The sequence below is a fragment of the Taudactylus pleione genome, unplaced genomic scaffold (genome assembly GCF_031769625.1).
Source record: "Taudactylus pleione unplaced genomic scaffold, aTauple2 ptg000089l, whole genome shotgun sequence".
Taxonomy (NCBI): Eukaryota; Metazoa; Chordata; class Amphibia; order Anura; family Myobatrachidae; genus Taudactylus; species Taudactylus pleione.
Genome location: NW_028284491.1, coordinates 3,559,682 through 3,577,454, shown reverse-complemented (window position 1 = coordinate 3,577,454; position 17,773 = coordinate 3,559,682). Strand labels below are relative to the sequence as shown.

The 17,773-nt window shown below is 47.3% G+C and overlaps 1 protein-coding gene across 3 annotated transcripts in view; it reads left to right on the top strand.

Annotated features, from left to right (window-relative positions):
• Positions 1–17,432, top strand: part of LOC148527297 (uncharacterized) — a 141,293-nt gene extending 123,861 nt beyond the window's left edge. For 2 of the 3 annotated variants that reach the window (XM_088469108.1, XM_088469107.1), the window contains one exon: positions 16,965–17,432. In XM_088469108.1, coding sequence (XP_088325234.1) covers positions 16,965–17,236 — 272 coding nt within the window. In that variant the 3' untranslated portion in view covers positions 17,237–17,432. The remainder of the gene's footprint in view (positions 1–16,964) is intronic. The other variant, XM_088469109.1, reaches the window with a different exon arrangement.
• Positions 17,433–17,773: the final 341 nt, after the last annotated feature.

Here is a 17,773-nt window from a genome sequence, read left to right as displayed (position 1 = left end):
TCAGACGACCATCGTCTAATTCTCACCCAACCCATAACTGAAATGGAAGTCGCTAAAGCCAATAAGGGTCTCAAGCCATGTAAATCTCCAGGCCCTGATGGCTATACTGGAGAATTTTTGAAAATTCTCCAATCTTCCGTAACCACTCCCTTAACAAATCTCTACAACTCCATTCTCACTGGCAATGACCCTCCTGCCTATTTCAATGATGCTGTCATAAAGGTATTACCCAAATCAGATAGAGATCCAACCCTACCTTCTTCTTACCGCCCAATATCACTCCTAAATATAGATTACAAATTATTTACAAAAATAATAGCGGAGCGGTTTAAGTTAGTGGTGCCTTCTTTGGTACACCAAGACCAAACCGGATTCATATGGGGACGTAGCGCAGTCCCCAATATTCGCAAGGTTCTTGCTGTATTACAACATTTGGAGGAGAAACATGAGAGCGCTCTTCACGTCCTTCTCTCACTTGATGCAGAGAAGGCGTTTGACTTAGTAGTGTGGGACCACCTATATGAAACTTTGCTTAGATTCGGTTTTCCTCGCCAAATTATATCCCTTATTCAATTACTGAATTCATCTTCCTCTTCTCGCATCATGGCTAACAATTTCTTATCAGCTCCATTTCTGATTCAAAGAGGTTCACTCCAAGGCAGCCTTTGATCCCCGTTACTATTTGCTCTTATCTTAGGACCTCTGGCTATTGCCCTCAGGACCAAATCGTCATTTCACGGGATATTGGTGGGTAGAATAGAATCGAAGCTCCCTTTGTATGCTGATGATATGCTCCTGTTTATTTCTCAACCCACACTATCTATACCCGCAATACTGGAAGAAATTTCCTGCTTCAGCTCCTTTGCTGGATATAAAATCAATATTGCAAAATCTGAAGTTTTACCATTGACACAACCCGATCTACTGCATCAGTGTTCTACGCTTTCTACTACCTTCCATGTTACTAACTCCAAATTAAAATATGTGGGCATCTTTATCACGCCTTCTATTAAATGTATTTCCCACAAACTCTTGGAAAAATTATACAAAAAATCCAACATTGGATGACCCTTCCACTCTCACTGTTGGGAAGAGTTGCAGTCATCAAAAGTGTACTGTTTCCAAAACTGGCTTATCCTCTCCAGATGCTTCCCATGTTCTTAACTGGATCAGATACTGCAAAATGTACATCAGCCTTTCAGCGATTTATCTGGAATTGCAAAAACCCTAGAATAGCCAGAAATAGACTGCTATACAATAAAGACAGAGGGGGCTTGGGGCTACCGGATATCCAGACCTATTCATACGCAGCCGCATTCAGATCAGAGCCGGATTTAGATCTCATGGGGCCCTGGGCAAGATACCAGTTTTGGGGCCCCCCTCCCTCAAACATTCCATAGCACTATATTTTAATTTCTGATTCATTCCCCTGTACAGCACCCTTAAGAAAAGGTCAGCTGCGGCCTTGAAACATTGTATGTATGGGTTGGGTTGGGTACAGGATGCCGGCGCTCAGGATACAGATGCCAGCATCCCGACAAGGTTACGATACCGATACCTGCCGGTAAGTATCCTAACCCTCCCCGCAGCCTAAACCTAATCCTCCCCCCCCACATCACAGCCCCCTCTTTCCTCACATCACTGACCCCTCTCAGCGCAGAACCCACCTCCTCCCCTCACAGCGCAGACCCGCTCTTTCACTGACCCCTCTCCCATCTTAGCATAGACCCCCCTCCCCTCATGCAATGCCCATGTACTAGTGCCCCTTATGCAATGCCCCCTGTAAGTGCCCTTTATGCAGTGCTCCCTGTAGCACTGCCCATTATGCAGTGCCCCTTATAGTACTGCTCATTATGCAATGCCCCCTGTAGCAGTGCCCATTAAGCAGGGCCCCTTATGCAATGCCCCCTGTAGCAGTGCCCATTAAGCAGGGCCCCTTATGCAATGCCCCGTGTAGCAGCGCCCCTTATGAAGGGCCCACTGTAGTTGTGCCCATATGCAGTGCCCCCTGTAGTTGAGCACATATGTATTGCCCCTGTAGTTGTGCCCATATGCAGTGTCCCCGTAGTAGTGCCCATATGCAGTGCCCCTTAAAGTAGTGCCCCTGTAGTTGTGCCCTTTAAAGTACTGCCCCTGTAGTAGTAGTACCCCTGCAGTTGTGCCCTTTAAAGTAGTGTTCCTGTAGTAGTAGTGCCCCTGTAGTAGTAGTAGTAGTGCCCCTGTAGTTGTGCCCTTTAAAGTAGGTCCCCTGTAGTAATAGTAGTGCCCCTGTAGTTGTGCCCTTTAAAGTAGTGCCCCTGTGTAGTTCCCCTGTAGTAGTAGTCCCCCCCCCCCGCCCCCTACTTACCTGACTCCACGCGGCCGTCGTCCAGGCTAACGCTCCCACTGCCGTACTGACTGGATCTGACTTGATCCAGCAGTCGCGGCCACGCAGGCTCCTCACGGCGCGGGTGACGTCATGACGTCACCCGCGCAGTGCATCTCTGGGAACGCTGGCTCTGAAGCGATCCGAGGCTTCCTTATCCTCCGATCACTTCAGAGGCCAGCATTCACTGGCCCTGTACTGAAACGCCACCTCCTCCTTCCCTGTCCTGGTACGAGCAGGGCTCTGGATATGGTGGTGCTGCTGCTGGCACTGGCCGGTGAGAGGAGACACAGCAGCAGCACGTCCAGAGCCCTGCTCCTACCAGGACAGGGAAGGAGGAGGTGGCGTTAAAATGCAAGCTCTCTCCAGGGCCTGCTCTCTCCAGGATGCCTAGCGGTAAATCCAGCCCTGGTTCAGATACATCTCCGACTGGTTCTTGACCCAATCCCATTTTACTAATCCTCAACTAGAGGAGGCATTGTTCTCTCCCTTTTCTCCAGCAGCTCTTTTGCATGTTCCCCGCGCAAAACTCCCTATAGGAATCACCCACAACATATTTTTTATGGACACCTATAAAGCATAGTTTGCTATAAACAAACGTCTATGCTCAAATCCACATTTTACTAAATACATACCTTTCTGGGACAACCCAGACACCATCCCTTACAATATCCCATTACAAATCGTGGAAACAAAAAGGGATTTCCTCTATTAGAAACATTTTTGACCCGGCGGCAATTTTATTCCTTCCAACAAGTGAAGGATATTTACGATATTCCTAATTCACAATTTTTTTTATACCTACAAATTAGACATTCTATCAACAGCAAAATATCTTCTGGTTCTTATGTATCGCTAATAGCTCCATCCACCCCATCCCCCATACACTCTCTTTTCACTTTGGTATCTAACAACAAGTATAAACTTAAATATTTATACAATGATTTGCTATCTAAGGATGTATTGGGTATATGGAAACGAGTCTGGTCGTCTTGGCACCAGGATTTCCCAGATTTCAACTTTTCAGAACGTGTTATGACTTCCCGTCTCATATGAAATGGTTAAGTTCGGCTAAATTGCTGGAAACTCATATTAAGTTTTTGAACAGAGCATATATATCCCAAGCACGGCGGAGTCATATGCTCCCAAACGAACCAAGCAACTGCCCAAAATGTCATGCAACTTCAGCAAATTTTTGACATAATATTTGGCAGTGTCCTAAAGTAAAAAAGTACTCAGATTGCCAGAGTTAGATTGCCATTCTCTTGGGAAGCATTCCTTTTTGCTGACTTCACCTCTTGGTCACCAACACTTCAATGCTACCTTTCCTTGCTGTAATGGTTACTCCAGCAAATAAATTAATCTTGCAGAAATGGATCTCTAAAATGGCTCCTTCTTTAGAAATGCTTAGAATGGAAATGCTCAACATACTTTATTATGATAGACGTACGGCGATGTATGATATTGAAAGGGGTGTGGTTAAATTCTATAACAAATGGGAAACTTACCTCAGCTATTTACCCATCGAAACCTCTGCTTACAAAGGTATACGAAATAGTTCTTGAACATGCTAGAAATATGGTAGACTTCCACCCCCCTCCCTCACCCCCACTCCCGCCCCAAATTTTCTTGCTTTTTTCTTCTTTCTTCCTTTTCTTTCTCTCTCTCTCTTTTTCCTAACCAATTTCTCTAATTGGTCTCAATTATACGGTAACTATTTAAATATAAATAAATAAATTTTAAATAAAATAAAACTAAAATTCATAAGGAATAAGAAAAATATAGATTTTTGATTATACAGTATTACTCAAGGGTATTGTATTAATCACTTGTAAGTCTTGTTATGATTGTAATGCTATTTATACTGTTGTCCTTTTCTTCACCCTTTTGAATTCAATAAAAAATAGTTTTTTCAAAAAAAAAGAAACAGCAACTATACAATGTGAACATCTTACCTTAAATAACCCTAGCCACCATTAAAGATACACGCCACGTTCAACGCCCAGTACTGCACCTGCTCTTGCGGGAGAGTGACGTCATCACTATGCAATCAGTAACCACACACAACAAAATACTATGGGCCCGATTCAGATGTGGATGCAATGCCGCTATTTACGCAAATTGAGCGATTGTTAGCGTGTAAGCCGCACTGTGCACACGCAGCGTTTGAATTGGAAATATGATCACCCACGGGTGATTAGAAAAACACAGACTTGTTGGACTGTTTAAACACTGCGTTCTAGCTCCCAGCAGGAGAGCCCTCTGCGTGTCTGGATACCCACTATAGGCAGTATTCAATTACAGGCGAAAACCTGTTATCATTTTCGCCTATTGTAATTATCCCCGTATTCAATTACAAAGACTTTTCGCCGGTGCGAAAAGTTTTTGTAAAAAAACAGGGAAAAGTTTTCTCCAGCCTTTCGCTGGTGAAAAAAAGTGCAGAATTAGGGTTTAGGGGTGCAGGCTTAAAAAAATGCACCCCTGGGAATGCCCCCTAAAAACAATGTATGTCAAAAAAAAATAAAAAAAATCGGGGCACCCCAAAAATGTACTTATATTTTGGGGTTAAAAAAAAAATATGGGGAACCAAATCCTAAAGTAGTGAAATAAATTCCAGAGGGGTTCCAAAGTATGCGGAAGGTGTTTTCTTGATTGCGGGTAGTAGCAGCAGTTGCAATTTTGAAGAATTTTTTTAAATCATTTTAGGGACTTAAAAATATGCTTGCACCCATTTTCATGTACCCCAAATTTGATGGGCATAGTTATTTCCCCCCCCCCCAAAAAAAATCCTAAATGCTATTCTTCATCACTTCTTCACAGGCGCATTTATGCACCTGCCGCGGCTATTTAAAAACCCGACTTCCCTTCAGCAGGTAAAAACGGGGGTACCCATAGTGATCCCTCATGTCTGGATATCTTTAGGGGGGGCCAAAGATGATTTCCCGAAAATTGACAGGTTTTTTCGCCGCTTCCAGTTTCGCCGGGTCCAGTTTTCGCGTCCATAGGAATTGAATACGGGGATAATCGGGCACGCGCACTACTACATACTTTTCCTCCTGGAAAACAGGCGAAAGAGGCGAAAAGTCCATCAGGCGAAAAGTCTGGACTTTTCATCTCAAATTGAATACGGGCCTATGTCTGTGACAGCTTAAGCTTATTGAGAAGGATGATGGTCGCCTGATCTGTGTTCCATGTTTCTGGTTTTGTGCATGAGCAGCGGATGTGAGATGCTTTCAGTGGGCGTCTCTAAGCACTGGGCTGTGAGTGGTTTATTAGCATATTTTTGCAATTGCAAATCCGTGAGAGATCGCAGATGCGATGGCATTTGTGTAAGAAGTTGTATCACTTAGGATCCCACAAAATACATGAAAGGCACCAAAATAATGCACATGGTAAATTAAATATCTACATTAGTCTAATGGCCCCCATACACTATACAACGGATTGCCAGATCCTGCGATGGGATCGGAAACGCTGATCAGCTATCAATGTCCCGCAATCCGTCAGAGGATCGGTGAAATTATATATGTTACATTTCATCGATTTACAAATCGCAATCAGATTTTGATTGTGATCGGCAAATCAGTGACAAGCCGGGTTGCAGGAACGCGGCAATCTGCCGCTGGGGTATAGGGGCCATAAGACAACTATCCAGTAAACAGTAGATTCCTACAGCATAAAACTGTACTAAACAAAATCACACAGTAAATAAATTATAAGAAAATAAATTCAAAATGAAGAAAAACATGAAAAAATACATAAAATACAAATATGTATACTGATATTACCACAATTATATGCAATAGCACACGTTCTTAAATGGTATACAATCGGGAAACCGTCTGCCTTAATACCGTTGCCGGCTACCCGACTGTCATATACCGGTGAGGGTGAAATGCCGGGCGTCTATATCTAGACACCTGTCATTTCCCCGACGGCGGGAGACAGGCGCCCCGGCATCCCGATTGAAGGGATGCCGGGCGCCGTGAGCGGACAGCCGTGGAGGGGGAGGGTTAGGTTTAGGGCACCCGGGGGGGAGTTAGGGTTAGGCACCCCCCGGGAGGGTTAGGCTAGGGGGAGGGAGGGCTAGGGTTAGGCAGCCCCGGGGGGACTTAGGGTTAGGCACCCCCCTGGGGGACTTAGGTTTAGGCAGCGGGGGTTAGGGTTAGGCACTTAGAGGGGGAATTAGGGTTAGGCACTTGGGGGGGAGGTTAGGCACCCCTAAGGAGGGTTAGGGGGTTAGGTTAGTTTATACTTACCTTAGCGACAATCGGGATTTCCAGCGCTGTCGGGCTTCCTCTGCCGGGAACTCTGCTTTCTACTTCAGGGTCCATAGGGTATCCACAGGATACCTTGGGGTATAGGTGATGACGTCAGGCATCGGGCACCATAGAGTTAAGTTTTCAGTCCTCCCAGGATGCACTAGGGTCCCCCCGAGCCAAGGCACCACAGTTTAGTTTGGTGCCCGGCTGGAGTCGGATGCACCTGTTGGAGTGGGGGCTAAGAAGAGCCCCTGAAGTTTTCTTAAGCAGCTGTGGCTGCACATCTGGAAGTACAGCATGGACAGTCAGTACTGACGTCCATGCCGTCTTCCCTCCACCCCCGCCGGTACCAGAACGCCGGTAACGATCCGGGGATGCTGGTGAGCATCTGGGGTCACAGCGGTGACCCCAGATGTTTGGGACCATGGCTGGATTCAAGGGGGGCAGCGGGGTCCCGCGGTGGGTCCCCGCTGAACACATGGTCCAGAGTCCCCAGGCAGGGGGCTCTCTGGGGATTGGCTGCAGCGTGGAGCCAGGTATCTAACCTACGCTTCCACTACCCCCCTGGGACAGCGGACCGCAGCAGAGCGGTAGCGCTGCGGCGTCCCGGGGGTTAAATGCATGCCAGGGGAGCGCGCCTTCCCTGTCTCACAGCCGGCGCCTCCCCTGCTGCACAGTCCTCTCTGCAACGCTGACTGGCTCTGTAGCAGCGCTCCTCCCCCAGGCCAGCCTCCTCTAAGCTCCTCGGCGGCCATCTTACAACCGCATGGTGAACGCTGCTGGAAGCCTGGAATCAGAGGCATCGTGGTCTGGGTCCCCCCGCATACCTCTCCTCCGATTTGGGTCAGGTCTGTGTATGCAGCGCTGTGTCCTACCAGATTCTGTGTCTGGGTAGTTGAGAATCAGCGCTGATAGTGCAGGAATTGATTTTTCTTTGCATTGTATGTGACTGTACTAGCGCTGCTGCCTGTACTTTACTTCTTAACTGTCAGCCTTATTACTGTCCCTGTCTTTCTGCTAAAGCCCTTGTGGTGCGGTGCTGCAGGGTGGTCTCTCACTATACGGACAAGTATTGTTGAGAGGGGTCACATATTTACTATTATGTCTGAGAGTGACTTCCCTCTACAGCTTCGGTGTACTACGTGCAAGGCACCTATAGCGGAGGTGGAGGGTAGCACGGAAGGGCTATGCCGTCCGTGTTATTTATTGGTGCGGCCTATTACGGTCACAGCACCGGTACAGGAGCCGCCCTGGGCTTGTTTCGCCAAGGCGCTTACAACCCTCGTGGGCCAGTTAGCTCCGCAGCCTCCGTTCACTCAGATGGGATTGTCCCAGCAGTCAGTGGTGTCGTCACCCATGCAGGGTTTCCCGAGACAATTAATGGTACCCCACGGTCTCCCTATTTCCCCTCCTCAGGTCTCTCATGAGCCTGCGTGGGTTAATTCGTTAACAAGCTCTGTACAGCAGTTGTCAGACGTGTTGCAGGGGGAGTCTGTGATGCGGCCCCACAAGCGGCCGGTGGCGTCTCAGTCTGCTCCTTATGAGGATGACGACGGGACGTCCGATGATGGGTAGATTCTGGATCTTTCTGACCAGGAACCTCCCCGTCCTAAAGAGTCGGACGCTAAGTTTAAGATGTATATACCTGGCCTTATTCGTGCAGTCCGGACTGCTTTAGTTATTGAGGATGAGATACCTCCGGTATCAAAGTCCAAATACGCCTTTTTCAAGGATGTTAAAGGAGATACCACAGTGTTTCCTCTTTCGGGACAATTAGTTGACCACCTAGAGGAAGCGTGGAAACAGCCAGGCAAACGATATCAGCCTCAAAGGCGTTTAGCAGTGGCGTATCCGTTTGCGGACAATTATTTTGCCAAGTGGGAATCCCCTCCACAGGTGGATTCTCATGTGACACGCCTTGTCCGTAGTGCCACATTGCCCATGCCATCCATGTCCTCCCTTAAGGATGCTACAGACCGCAAGGTAGAGATCTGCCTGAAGTCCGTCTATTCCCTTGCAGGGGGGCAGCACGGCCAGCTATGGCCATTTGCTGGGTTGCCAGAGCTATGGAGTGCTGGGCTGATACGTTGGAGGCATCCTTCGATCCCGACTGTTCGGCTGAGCAGACGGAGTTGATCGGCAATCTCCGGGATTCGGCCACTTATATCAACGAAGCGGCCTTAGATATTAGTACCCTGGCGTCTCGAATTTCTTCGGCAGCGGTGGCTGCTCGTCGCACCTTGTGGTTGCGATCCTGGAAGGCGGACGCTGATTCCAAAAAGGGTTTGGAGGCATTGCCTTTTAAAGGAGAGGTTCTCTTTGGTCCGGACCTGGACAAGATTATGTCTCCCGTCGGCTGCTGTTCCTTCTGGTTCAGGTACATCGTCCTTTCTGTCTTATAGGGCCCAGGGTAGGCCTAAAGCACAGTCTTTTCCCCGTCAGGCTGGCCCCAAGAAATCGGCCAAGCCCCGGAAGCAGGCCTGGAGTACCAGACGTCAGGCCCCTAAGCCAGATAACAAGCCTGCGGCCTGACGGTCCGGGCCTCCCTTTGGGGGATCCCAAAGTGGGAGGCCGCCTGCTGCAGTTCGCTCAGTGTTGGTCGGTCACCACGACAGACACTTGGGTCCTCGAGGTGGTCTCACACGGGTATGCCCTCTCCTTCCGGCACAGACCCCCGGCTCGATTCTTCACCACGGGTCTACCATCAGACCGGAACAAAGCCACGGAGCTGCGGAAGGTCTTGCACACTATGCTCCAGGCTGGAGTTATAGTGCCTGTTCCATTCTCCCAGAGGGGCCAGGGTTTCTATTCCAATCTCTTTTTGGTGCAGCCAGAAACCCAATGGGTCGTTTCGTCCGATTCTCAACCTCAAATCTCTCAACAAGTCTTTGCGGGTGCCAAAGTTTCGGATGGAGACCCTGTGGTCCATCATTCTGGCGCTGGAACCTGGGGACTACATGGTGTCATTGGACATACAGGACGCTTACCTGCATGTCCCTATTCTTTTGCGCCATCAGCAGTTCCTCAGGTTTGCAATCCGCAGCGACCACTTTCAGTGCCGGGCGTTACCTTTTGGCCTGGCGACAGCACCACGTGTTTTCACCAAGGTGATGGCGGTCATGGCGGCTTCCCTGCGGCTGCAGGGAGTCCGCATGTTGCCGTACTTGGACGACCTTCTTAGTGGCAGGATCTCCAGAGCTCCTTCTGCGCCACTTGGACCTGACCATTGCGCTACTGCAATGGCACGGCTGGTTGATAAACTGGCAGAAGTCCACCCTGATCCCGTCTCAGCGGATTCTGCACCTCGGAGCCTTATTGGACTTGGGACAGCAAAGGATCTTTGTGACGGGGGAAAAGATCTCTGCCTTACAGTCGAGGGTGCGCAGTTGTCTGCAGAGCCGCCGGGTGTCTCTACACTCGGCGATGAGGTTACTGGGCTCCATGGTGTCGGTATTCGATATGGTGGAATATGCTCAGTTTCACTCCAGACCTCTGCAGCACCTGATCCTGTCCAAGTGGAATGGACTGCCTCAGTCTCTAACATCCCAGATGATAGTGCTCACTCCGGAGGTTCGCCTGTCCCTTGCCTGGTGGTTGCAGACGACCCATCTCAACAAGGGTCGTCCGTTCTGGGTGGCGAATTGGGTCCTGTTGACGACGGACGCCAGTCTTCAGGGCTGGGGAGCAGTTTCGGGTCCACACTTGTTCCAGGGCAGGTGGACTCCGGCAGAAGCAGAGCTTCCAATAAACATCTTGGAACTCCGAGCGGTTTTCAGTGCTCTCCAGCAGGCACATCGGGTTCTCCAAGGTCACCCAGTGCAGGTCCAGTCGGACAACGCTACCACCGTGGCCTACATAAACCGGCAAGGAGGAACCCGAAGTCGGGCGGCTCTCGTAGAGGTGTCTCGAATACTGGTATGGGCGGAGCGCAATCTTCCGGCCATATCAGCGGTCTTCATTCCGGGAGTGCTAAACTGGGAGGCGGACTTTCTCAGTTGGCAGGACGTTCATCCGGGGGAATGGTCCCTGCACCCGGACGTTTTTCAACTGCTGGTGGACAGGTGGGGTCTTCCAGAGATCGTCCTCATGGCGTCCCGGCACAACAACAAGTTGCCGGTGTACGGGTCTCGCACAAGAGACGAAGAGGCGTCTCTGGTGGATGCTCTGTCCGTCCTGTGGACGTTCCGGTTTGCTTATCTCTTTCCTCCGGTTTCCCTTCTTCCACGGGTAATCCGGAAATTCAAACAGGAAGGAGGGACGCTCCTGTTGATAGCTCCCGCATGGCCCAGGCGGCACTGGTTCTCAGACCTTCAGGGTCTGTCCGTGGACAGTCCTCTGCGGTTACCGCTCCGACCGGACCTTCTGTCACAGGGTCCTTGTCTTCACCCGGACTTGACTCGGCTGTCTTTGACGGCGTGGCTGTTGAGACGGCCATGTTAAGGTCCAGGGGGTTTTCAAGCTCTGTAGTACGTACCATGCTAAGAGCTCGGAAACCGTCTTCCGCGAGAATATACCATCGCGTGTGGCATACGTTCTTCCAGTGGTGTCGACCGAGAGGTTATGCACTGCGGGAGTTTCGTCTGTCTCGGGTACTCGCCTTCCTACAAGCGGGAGTAGACCATGGGCTTCGCCTTGCTTCTTTGAAGGTGCAGGTTTCGGCCCTGTCTGTCTGGTTTCATCGTAGGATTGCTACATTTCCTGATGTGCGCACCTTTATGCAGGGCGTTCTGCGTATTCAGCCGCCTTTTGTTCCACCTGTTGCGCCTTGGGACTTGACTGTGGTCCTGAGGGCTCTCCAAGGACCGCCGTTTGAACCACTGGGCTCAGTGGATCTTAAATGGCTAACAGCTAAGACTGTTTTCCTTCTGGCCATAGCTTCGGCCAGACGTGTTTCTGAGTTAGAGGCTCTCTCTTGTAGACCCCCTTTCTTGATTTTTCATGGGAACAGGGCAGTGCTACGCACTCGTCCTGAATTTCTGCCCAAAGTTGTTTCCCAGTTTCATGTTAATGAGGAAATAGTTGTTCCGGCTTTTAACTCACCTGGTGTTTCAGTGGGTGAGGCCACTTTGGATGTTGTGTGGGCCTTAAGGACTTATGTTGACCGCACTTCTTCGTTTAGGAAGTCGGACGCCTTGTTTGTCCTCTATGGCTTCCGTAAAAAGGGTTGGCCTGCTTCAAAGCAAACTTTGGCAGCCTGGATCCGTATGGCAATTTCTGAAGCTTATCTTCATGAAGGCCTGCTGGTTCCTCCTTCTGTGAAGGCTCATTCCACTAGGTCTGTGGGTCCTTCGTGGGCAGCTCGACATGGTGCCTCTGCAGTCCAGATCTGCAAGGCTGCTACGTGGTCCTCTGTCCATACCTTCGTGAGGTATTACAGGTTTGACACCTTTGCCTCTCAGGATGCTTCCTTCGGGCGGCGGATTCTCCTTTCAGCACAGGAGCGTCCCCACCCTTGAAGGATACTGCTTTGGGACATCCCCAAGGTATCCTGTGGATACCCTATGGACCCTGAAGTAGAAAATATTTTTGTCGGCCAAGCGCTGCCGGGAATCGAACCGATTCCTCTTAAATATACCTATAACAGACCAAAGGGTCTCATTTAAGCGGTCAGCGTTCCCAATCTATCCAATTGGTCTCAAGTTGCAATAACTTTTTTACCCTATCACCTCTCCTGAGCAAAGGAGGGACTTCATCGATAATTCTGTAGCGAACGGGTAGAAAGATTATGTTTGACTAAGACAAAATGCCCATTGGTTGTTCACTGGACCCGTTGGTTATAGCTTCCCTAATTACAGATCTATGGAGTCCCATTTGCTCCTTAAATTGGTGCTCTGTTTTACCAACATATTGGCATCCAAAAGGGCATGAAATGGTATATACAACATATTTGCTGGTACATGTGAGGTGTTGTTTGAGTTTAAATTTTACACTTGTAAGAGGATAATGGAAAAAATCACCTGTCTGTATGTACCTTCATGTCAGGCAATTAGGGCATTGATAGCATCCTGATCTAGAATGTCCAGAGAACGTATTTATATGGCCTCTGTGATATCAGGGCAGTATTTTTAAGAGGTTACAAATTTGGATCGGGTGTACTGATTGGTCATTACTGTTTGGCAAGGTTGTTAATAACCGTACTCATGTGGTTAAAGTGGTTAACCCATGGTAATTATTTGATGGTAGTATTTTTCTTTTGATTTTGTGTCAGTATTTTATCTCTCGGGATAGCTAATACCTTGGTTTTGTTGATAACTTGGAATGGTTGTAACCCCTAGCCACAAATATTTCCAACATAATTTACATTTTTTTCTGTTTCCGTTCTAACACTGTTAACTATAGAAACTCTTAAGAACTGGGAATAGGGTAGTCCTGCTTTCAGGTGCCAATTTGTTTGGGTAAAGTTTGTATAAGTCTGAGCCAAGATTTTTTGTTATAGGAGCAATAAAAAGCCTTTGCCATTGGGATGATACATGCAACACCTTAACATTGGTGAGAGGCCCCGTGGGGGACCAGATGCGAGAGATGAGTGGACAAAATACTGAGTCACAGTTCCACATGGATGGAAGTGGTTCCGAAGAGGAGTTAGGGAGAGTATTCTGACAGTCGCACACTATATCCCAGTCCTGGCTACTCTAGTTACATCGCAGCTGATTAAATCTGCGCCAGCCTCGTAACGTTATTTGACCAAGTCCACAGTTACTGAACACTATAATATTATAGACCCAGTTGCAATTAAGTGAACTTACTATGTACTATGTACGGTTAAAATACAGACGGAGAGGATTCCAGAATACTGGTGCCGGCATCCTGACCACCGGAATCCCGAAGGTAAGTACCAGGGTTAGGGGGAGGGTTAGCGTTAGGGGGAGGGTTAGGCACTAAGGGGGATGGTAAGGTTTAGGGTGCGGGAAGGGGGAGTTTAGGTTTAGGCACTAGGGGGGAGGTTAGGGTTAGGCATCGGGGAATGAGGGGGAGGGTAGGGAGAGGGTGAGGGTTAGCACACCGACCGACAAAGTGTCGGTATTCTAACCCTGTCGGGATGTTGGCGTCGGGATTCTGACCGCTGGGATGTTGGCATATATGCTCAAGTCAGCATGAGCCTCATAATGTCCAAGTTTGTCAGAAAATAGACGTAGATTCTCCTGATGTTGCTGCCTGCACCACGCTTGTGAGGTGTATCTACATAGTACACACCAGATCAGTCACCTATGATTGATAAACAAATAATCGTTCCACAAGGCTCTGTGTGGCATGTAGAACCCTTTTGGAAGGGAAGTCTGCTGTATATTAGGCTACTGAATGCCTCCCCTGACATAGCTACCTTAGCTGCTAGGTAAAATGGGGGAAGTTACAACTTCAAGTGCATTAGACATTGACTAAGAAACCCATGGGATTTATGGCAATCGCCTACCTACAGTATCATGCGGGTGGTAGTAGGAGAATAACAAGTAGCTGGAACTGCAGGCAAATATAGTATTGAACCTGCAATTCTGTTTTCAGTTCTAAAATATAATAATATTGTTACTGGGTCACCTTAGTTATAAGTTGTATAATGGCGCATAATGCGTCACTGGCCCTCTGTCCAATAACCTGGATATCCTGCCTCTTCTGTGTGGAGTGGGTCTGGCCTCACACATTTCTTATAGTATTCAGTAATGTAGTGTTCAATTTACACCACGCTTAATAGACATATATTTTGTACTGCACTATGTGCTTGAGTTTTCTGTCGCATTGCTGGTGACTAGTTGAAGGGGAAATGTAATGGGTTCCAATTTTAAAATAGTGCAGATATGTTGACGATTTTGGAGCGGGATGTAAAGCAGGAATTTTTTTTAAGACCTATCCAATCTGGTTTTATTTTTTGCTGCTTTAAAGCCTACGGTAATCATTCATGGCTGCCGATTGGCATTTCCAACAGGCGGTTTCAGTCCAATCGGGGAAACGGCTGGCAGGTGTATGGCACTCTTTAGTTACAAGGAGAGAGTACACAGGACAGACAATATGAATGTAGTTGGAATATAAACTGTGTTTGCTGGTAGTCAAATGTAATGGGCCCCATACATCTGCCGGCCGTTTCCCCAACTGGACCAGAACTGCCAATCCGCCGGTCGGAAATGCCAATCAATGGCCGACAATGATCGCCGATCCGTTGAGCAATCAGTAAAATTGTTCATGTTAAAAATCCCTGATTTTGCTGATCTCGATTATACAGTTTTTTTGGTCTTGATTGGCAAATCAGGGAAATCCAACATGTTGGATTTTACCGATGCCCCAACCCCGGCATCTGGGTATCAGGGAATTGGCCCAGTACATTACAGATGTATGGGGTCCTTAAGCTGGGTTGACATACAAAGCGCATAATAAAATGTAAGCAGTGTTGGCATGCATATTATAAAGAGAGAAACAAATAAAAGTCACACTAGTTCACAATCTAGCTGGGTTTGATAGTATATCTTACACCCAAATGCAAAGATCAGGGAAAATCAGGATCAAAATATATAGTTAACTAATGAGTGCAAAATAATTTCCACAGGGATGCATTTATGTGGGAATTGTATTATTAATAGTTAAACATACTGTAACTTTTATTGATTTCAATTGATAAAGATTTGAGGCAAAATGTAATAGCCTGCGAACTTGTGAGTTCAAGGCTATTACATTATGCAAGTTTTCTCCTTTTAAAACTCATAACCAGCCCAGGACTGTTGGTCTTTGTCCTGGTACTTAAAATACAGGGGAAAAAAATGGATGGGGTTCCCCTGTATTTTAAAAACCAGCACCAGGCTCTCTTGAGCCGGTCCTGGTTTAGAAAATACGGGAGGGGGGGGGAAGGATCCCCCCGCTGTAGCATTGCATCCCCGCTAGAAAGAATCCGGTGCTGGTTGCAGAGAATATGGGGGACCCCTACTAATTTTGTTCCCCCGTATTTCCATAACCAGGACCAGCTCACTGACCTTGGTGCTGGTAATTTTTCACCTGTATTTTGTCAATCAAGACCGGCTCAACAGAGCCTGGTGCTGGTTTCTAAAATACAGGAAAACCCTATGCATTGTTTAGCCTATATTTTAAGAACCAGGACAGACTCAACAGAGCCCGTGACTGGTTATGTTTGTGGGGAGGGGTGGAGAACGCACGTCATTTATTTATTTATTTTTACAGTTTAATATCTTTTCACACACGGATCTGTGAATGTTTCTGTGCAACTCTAACCTGCTCAGGCTACACTCGCTAGCCTGAAGCAGGTCTGTTTTTGAGTTTTCAGACAGTAATACTGTGCAAGCTAAACACTTGCACTATGGGGTTCAACATTGCACGCAAGTGACTCTTTTAGTCCTGCTGTTTAGTAACTCTTTCAGTCCTGCTGTTTTCATCTCCAAAACTTTTCCCGGAATCAGACCCTTTATCACCCTGGAGGCAACCAAGACCCTCATCCACTCACTGTTCATCTCCAGAGTGGACTACTGAATCATCCTCTTATATGGCCTCCTACCTGGAACTCTCCCCCTATCAGGCTTTCCACCTCCCTACAAAACTTAAAACAGGTTCTCAAGACACACTTCTTAGCAAAGCCTTCCAGTTGTCATCCTAGCCAACTGCACCATGCTCCTTGCTATCCCCTCTGTGTCACCTCTGTCTGTCTGCACCTCCCCTTAAGACTGTAAGCTCTTACGTGTTGAGCTATCTTCCCTAATGTGGTTTTCCTTCCTCCCTTATACCATCATCTCAACTGCCTACAACCCTTGGAGTCTGACACTTTGCAGCTTATTTGGGTATTATGACTGCTGATGCAGCAATGTTTATAACCCTTGTCCATTCCCTGCAATGTTCTGTACTGTAAGTCACTTTTTTCTTGTTCTGTTCAAAAATCAGCTCTAGGCCTCTTAACATTCTGTTGGTATTGAAAAATAGGGGTCACAAACAGCGTGAGGTCTCTACTACTTTTCAATAACCAGCACTAGGCTAAACCTGGGCTGTTGACACTATAGCAGGGAAACACACAGTGTGGTGTCCCCATGCCATAATGTCAAAACTGTCCCAGATAGGTCAACCCAGGGCTGGAATCCCTAGTGATATGTGGAGTGATTGTCTGAAACTCACTTCCCAGAGACAGGTCTAATTGGGTTCTAAAGTAAAGTAAATATGGGCTTTCTATACTTGTACTGAAAAAAATTATGCTGAGCCGATGTTTAGTGGTATTCTTAAGTCTGAATTGATGGCGGATTCCAGTTGGTTATGCCTTTAGTAAATCTGTGGTTTGCAAAACTGCCAGGAATCTACCGAAAATGCCAAAGCTGACAAATGCCTAATTTTGATTCATGGTTTTTGTCACTTTGTAGGACCCACTGGCTTGAAGCAGAGTGATGAGCACTGTCTCGGCTACAGCAGACTGGAGCACAAGATAGACAGTCTCGTCCAAGGACAGAAGAGATTGATGTCACTCTTAGAAGCACAACAGAGCAAGTTCAACCTTTTGCTTGAGTCTATGATGACAACACCTGGGAATTCCATAGATAAGTCCTGCCCTTCACCTCCACTATCAACATCCAGCTTACCAGGAATACAGTCACTATGTGACCATAATTACACTGCCAAGCAGCCTCCACATTGAGCGCATTGTATGCGGGAGTCTGCCTCAGGCAGTGCACGCTGCATATTAATAGTTGTAGTTAAGTTTGTAAATGGTTGTCCAACTATTTTTCTGTATATTTATATGCATCAAATTGTTTCCCAGTTTTATAAGTGATTTTATAGTTTTATTTCTGATGCAATTAATGTCATTGAATGTATTTGCGCAATTTGTTGTCTAGCATGTATTTTTCATTTTAACTAGATAAAAGCAATTTGTTACTTCCACATGTATAAAAAAATAAATATTTTGTGATGATAAAATTTTCTTTGTTGTAGTATTCCAGTGTGGTCAGGAGCAGATTGAAATTTCAAAGTGTTTCTGAAAACTAATTTTGAATGTAACCTCATTTAGGCAGGACCAAATCAACTATAAGCAGAGCCAACACTAAATAGGTGGGATTAAAATGTTTCCTAGTAACAGGGCTGGCGCTACCACTAGGCAAATTTTGGCAGCTGCCTAAGAGCGCTGGCCACTGCAGGGCGCCTCTGGATTGATGTGTAGTGTGGACCGCATATA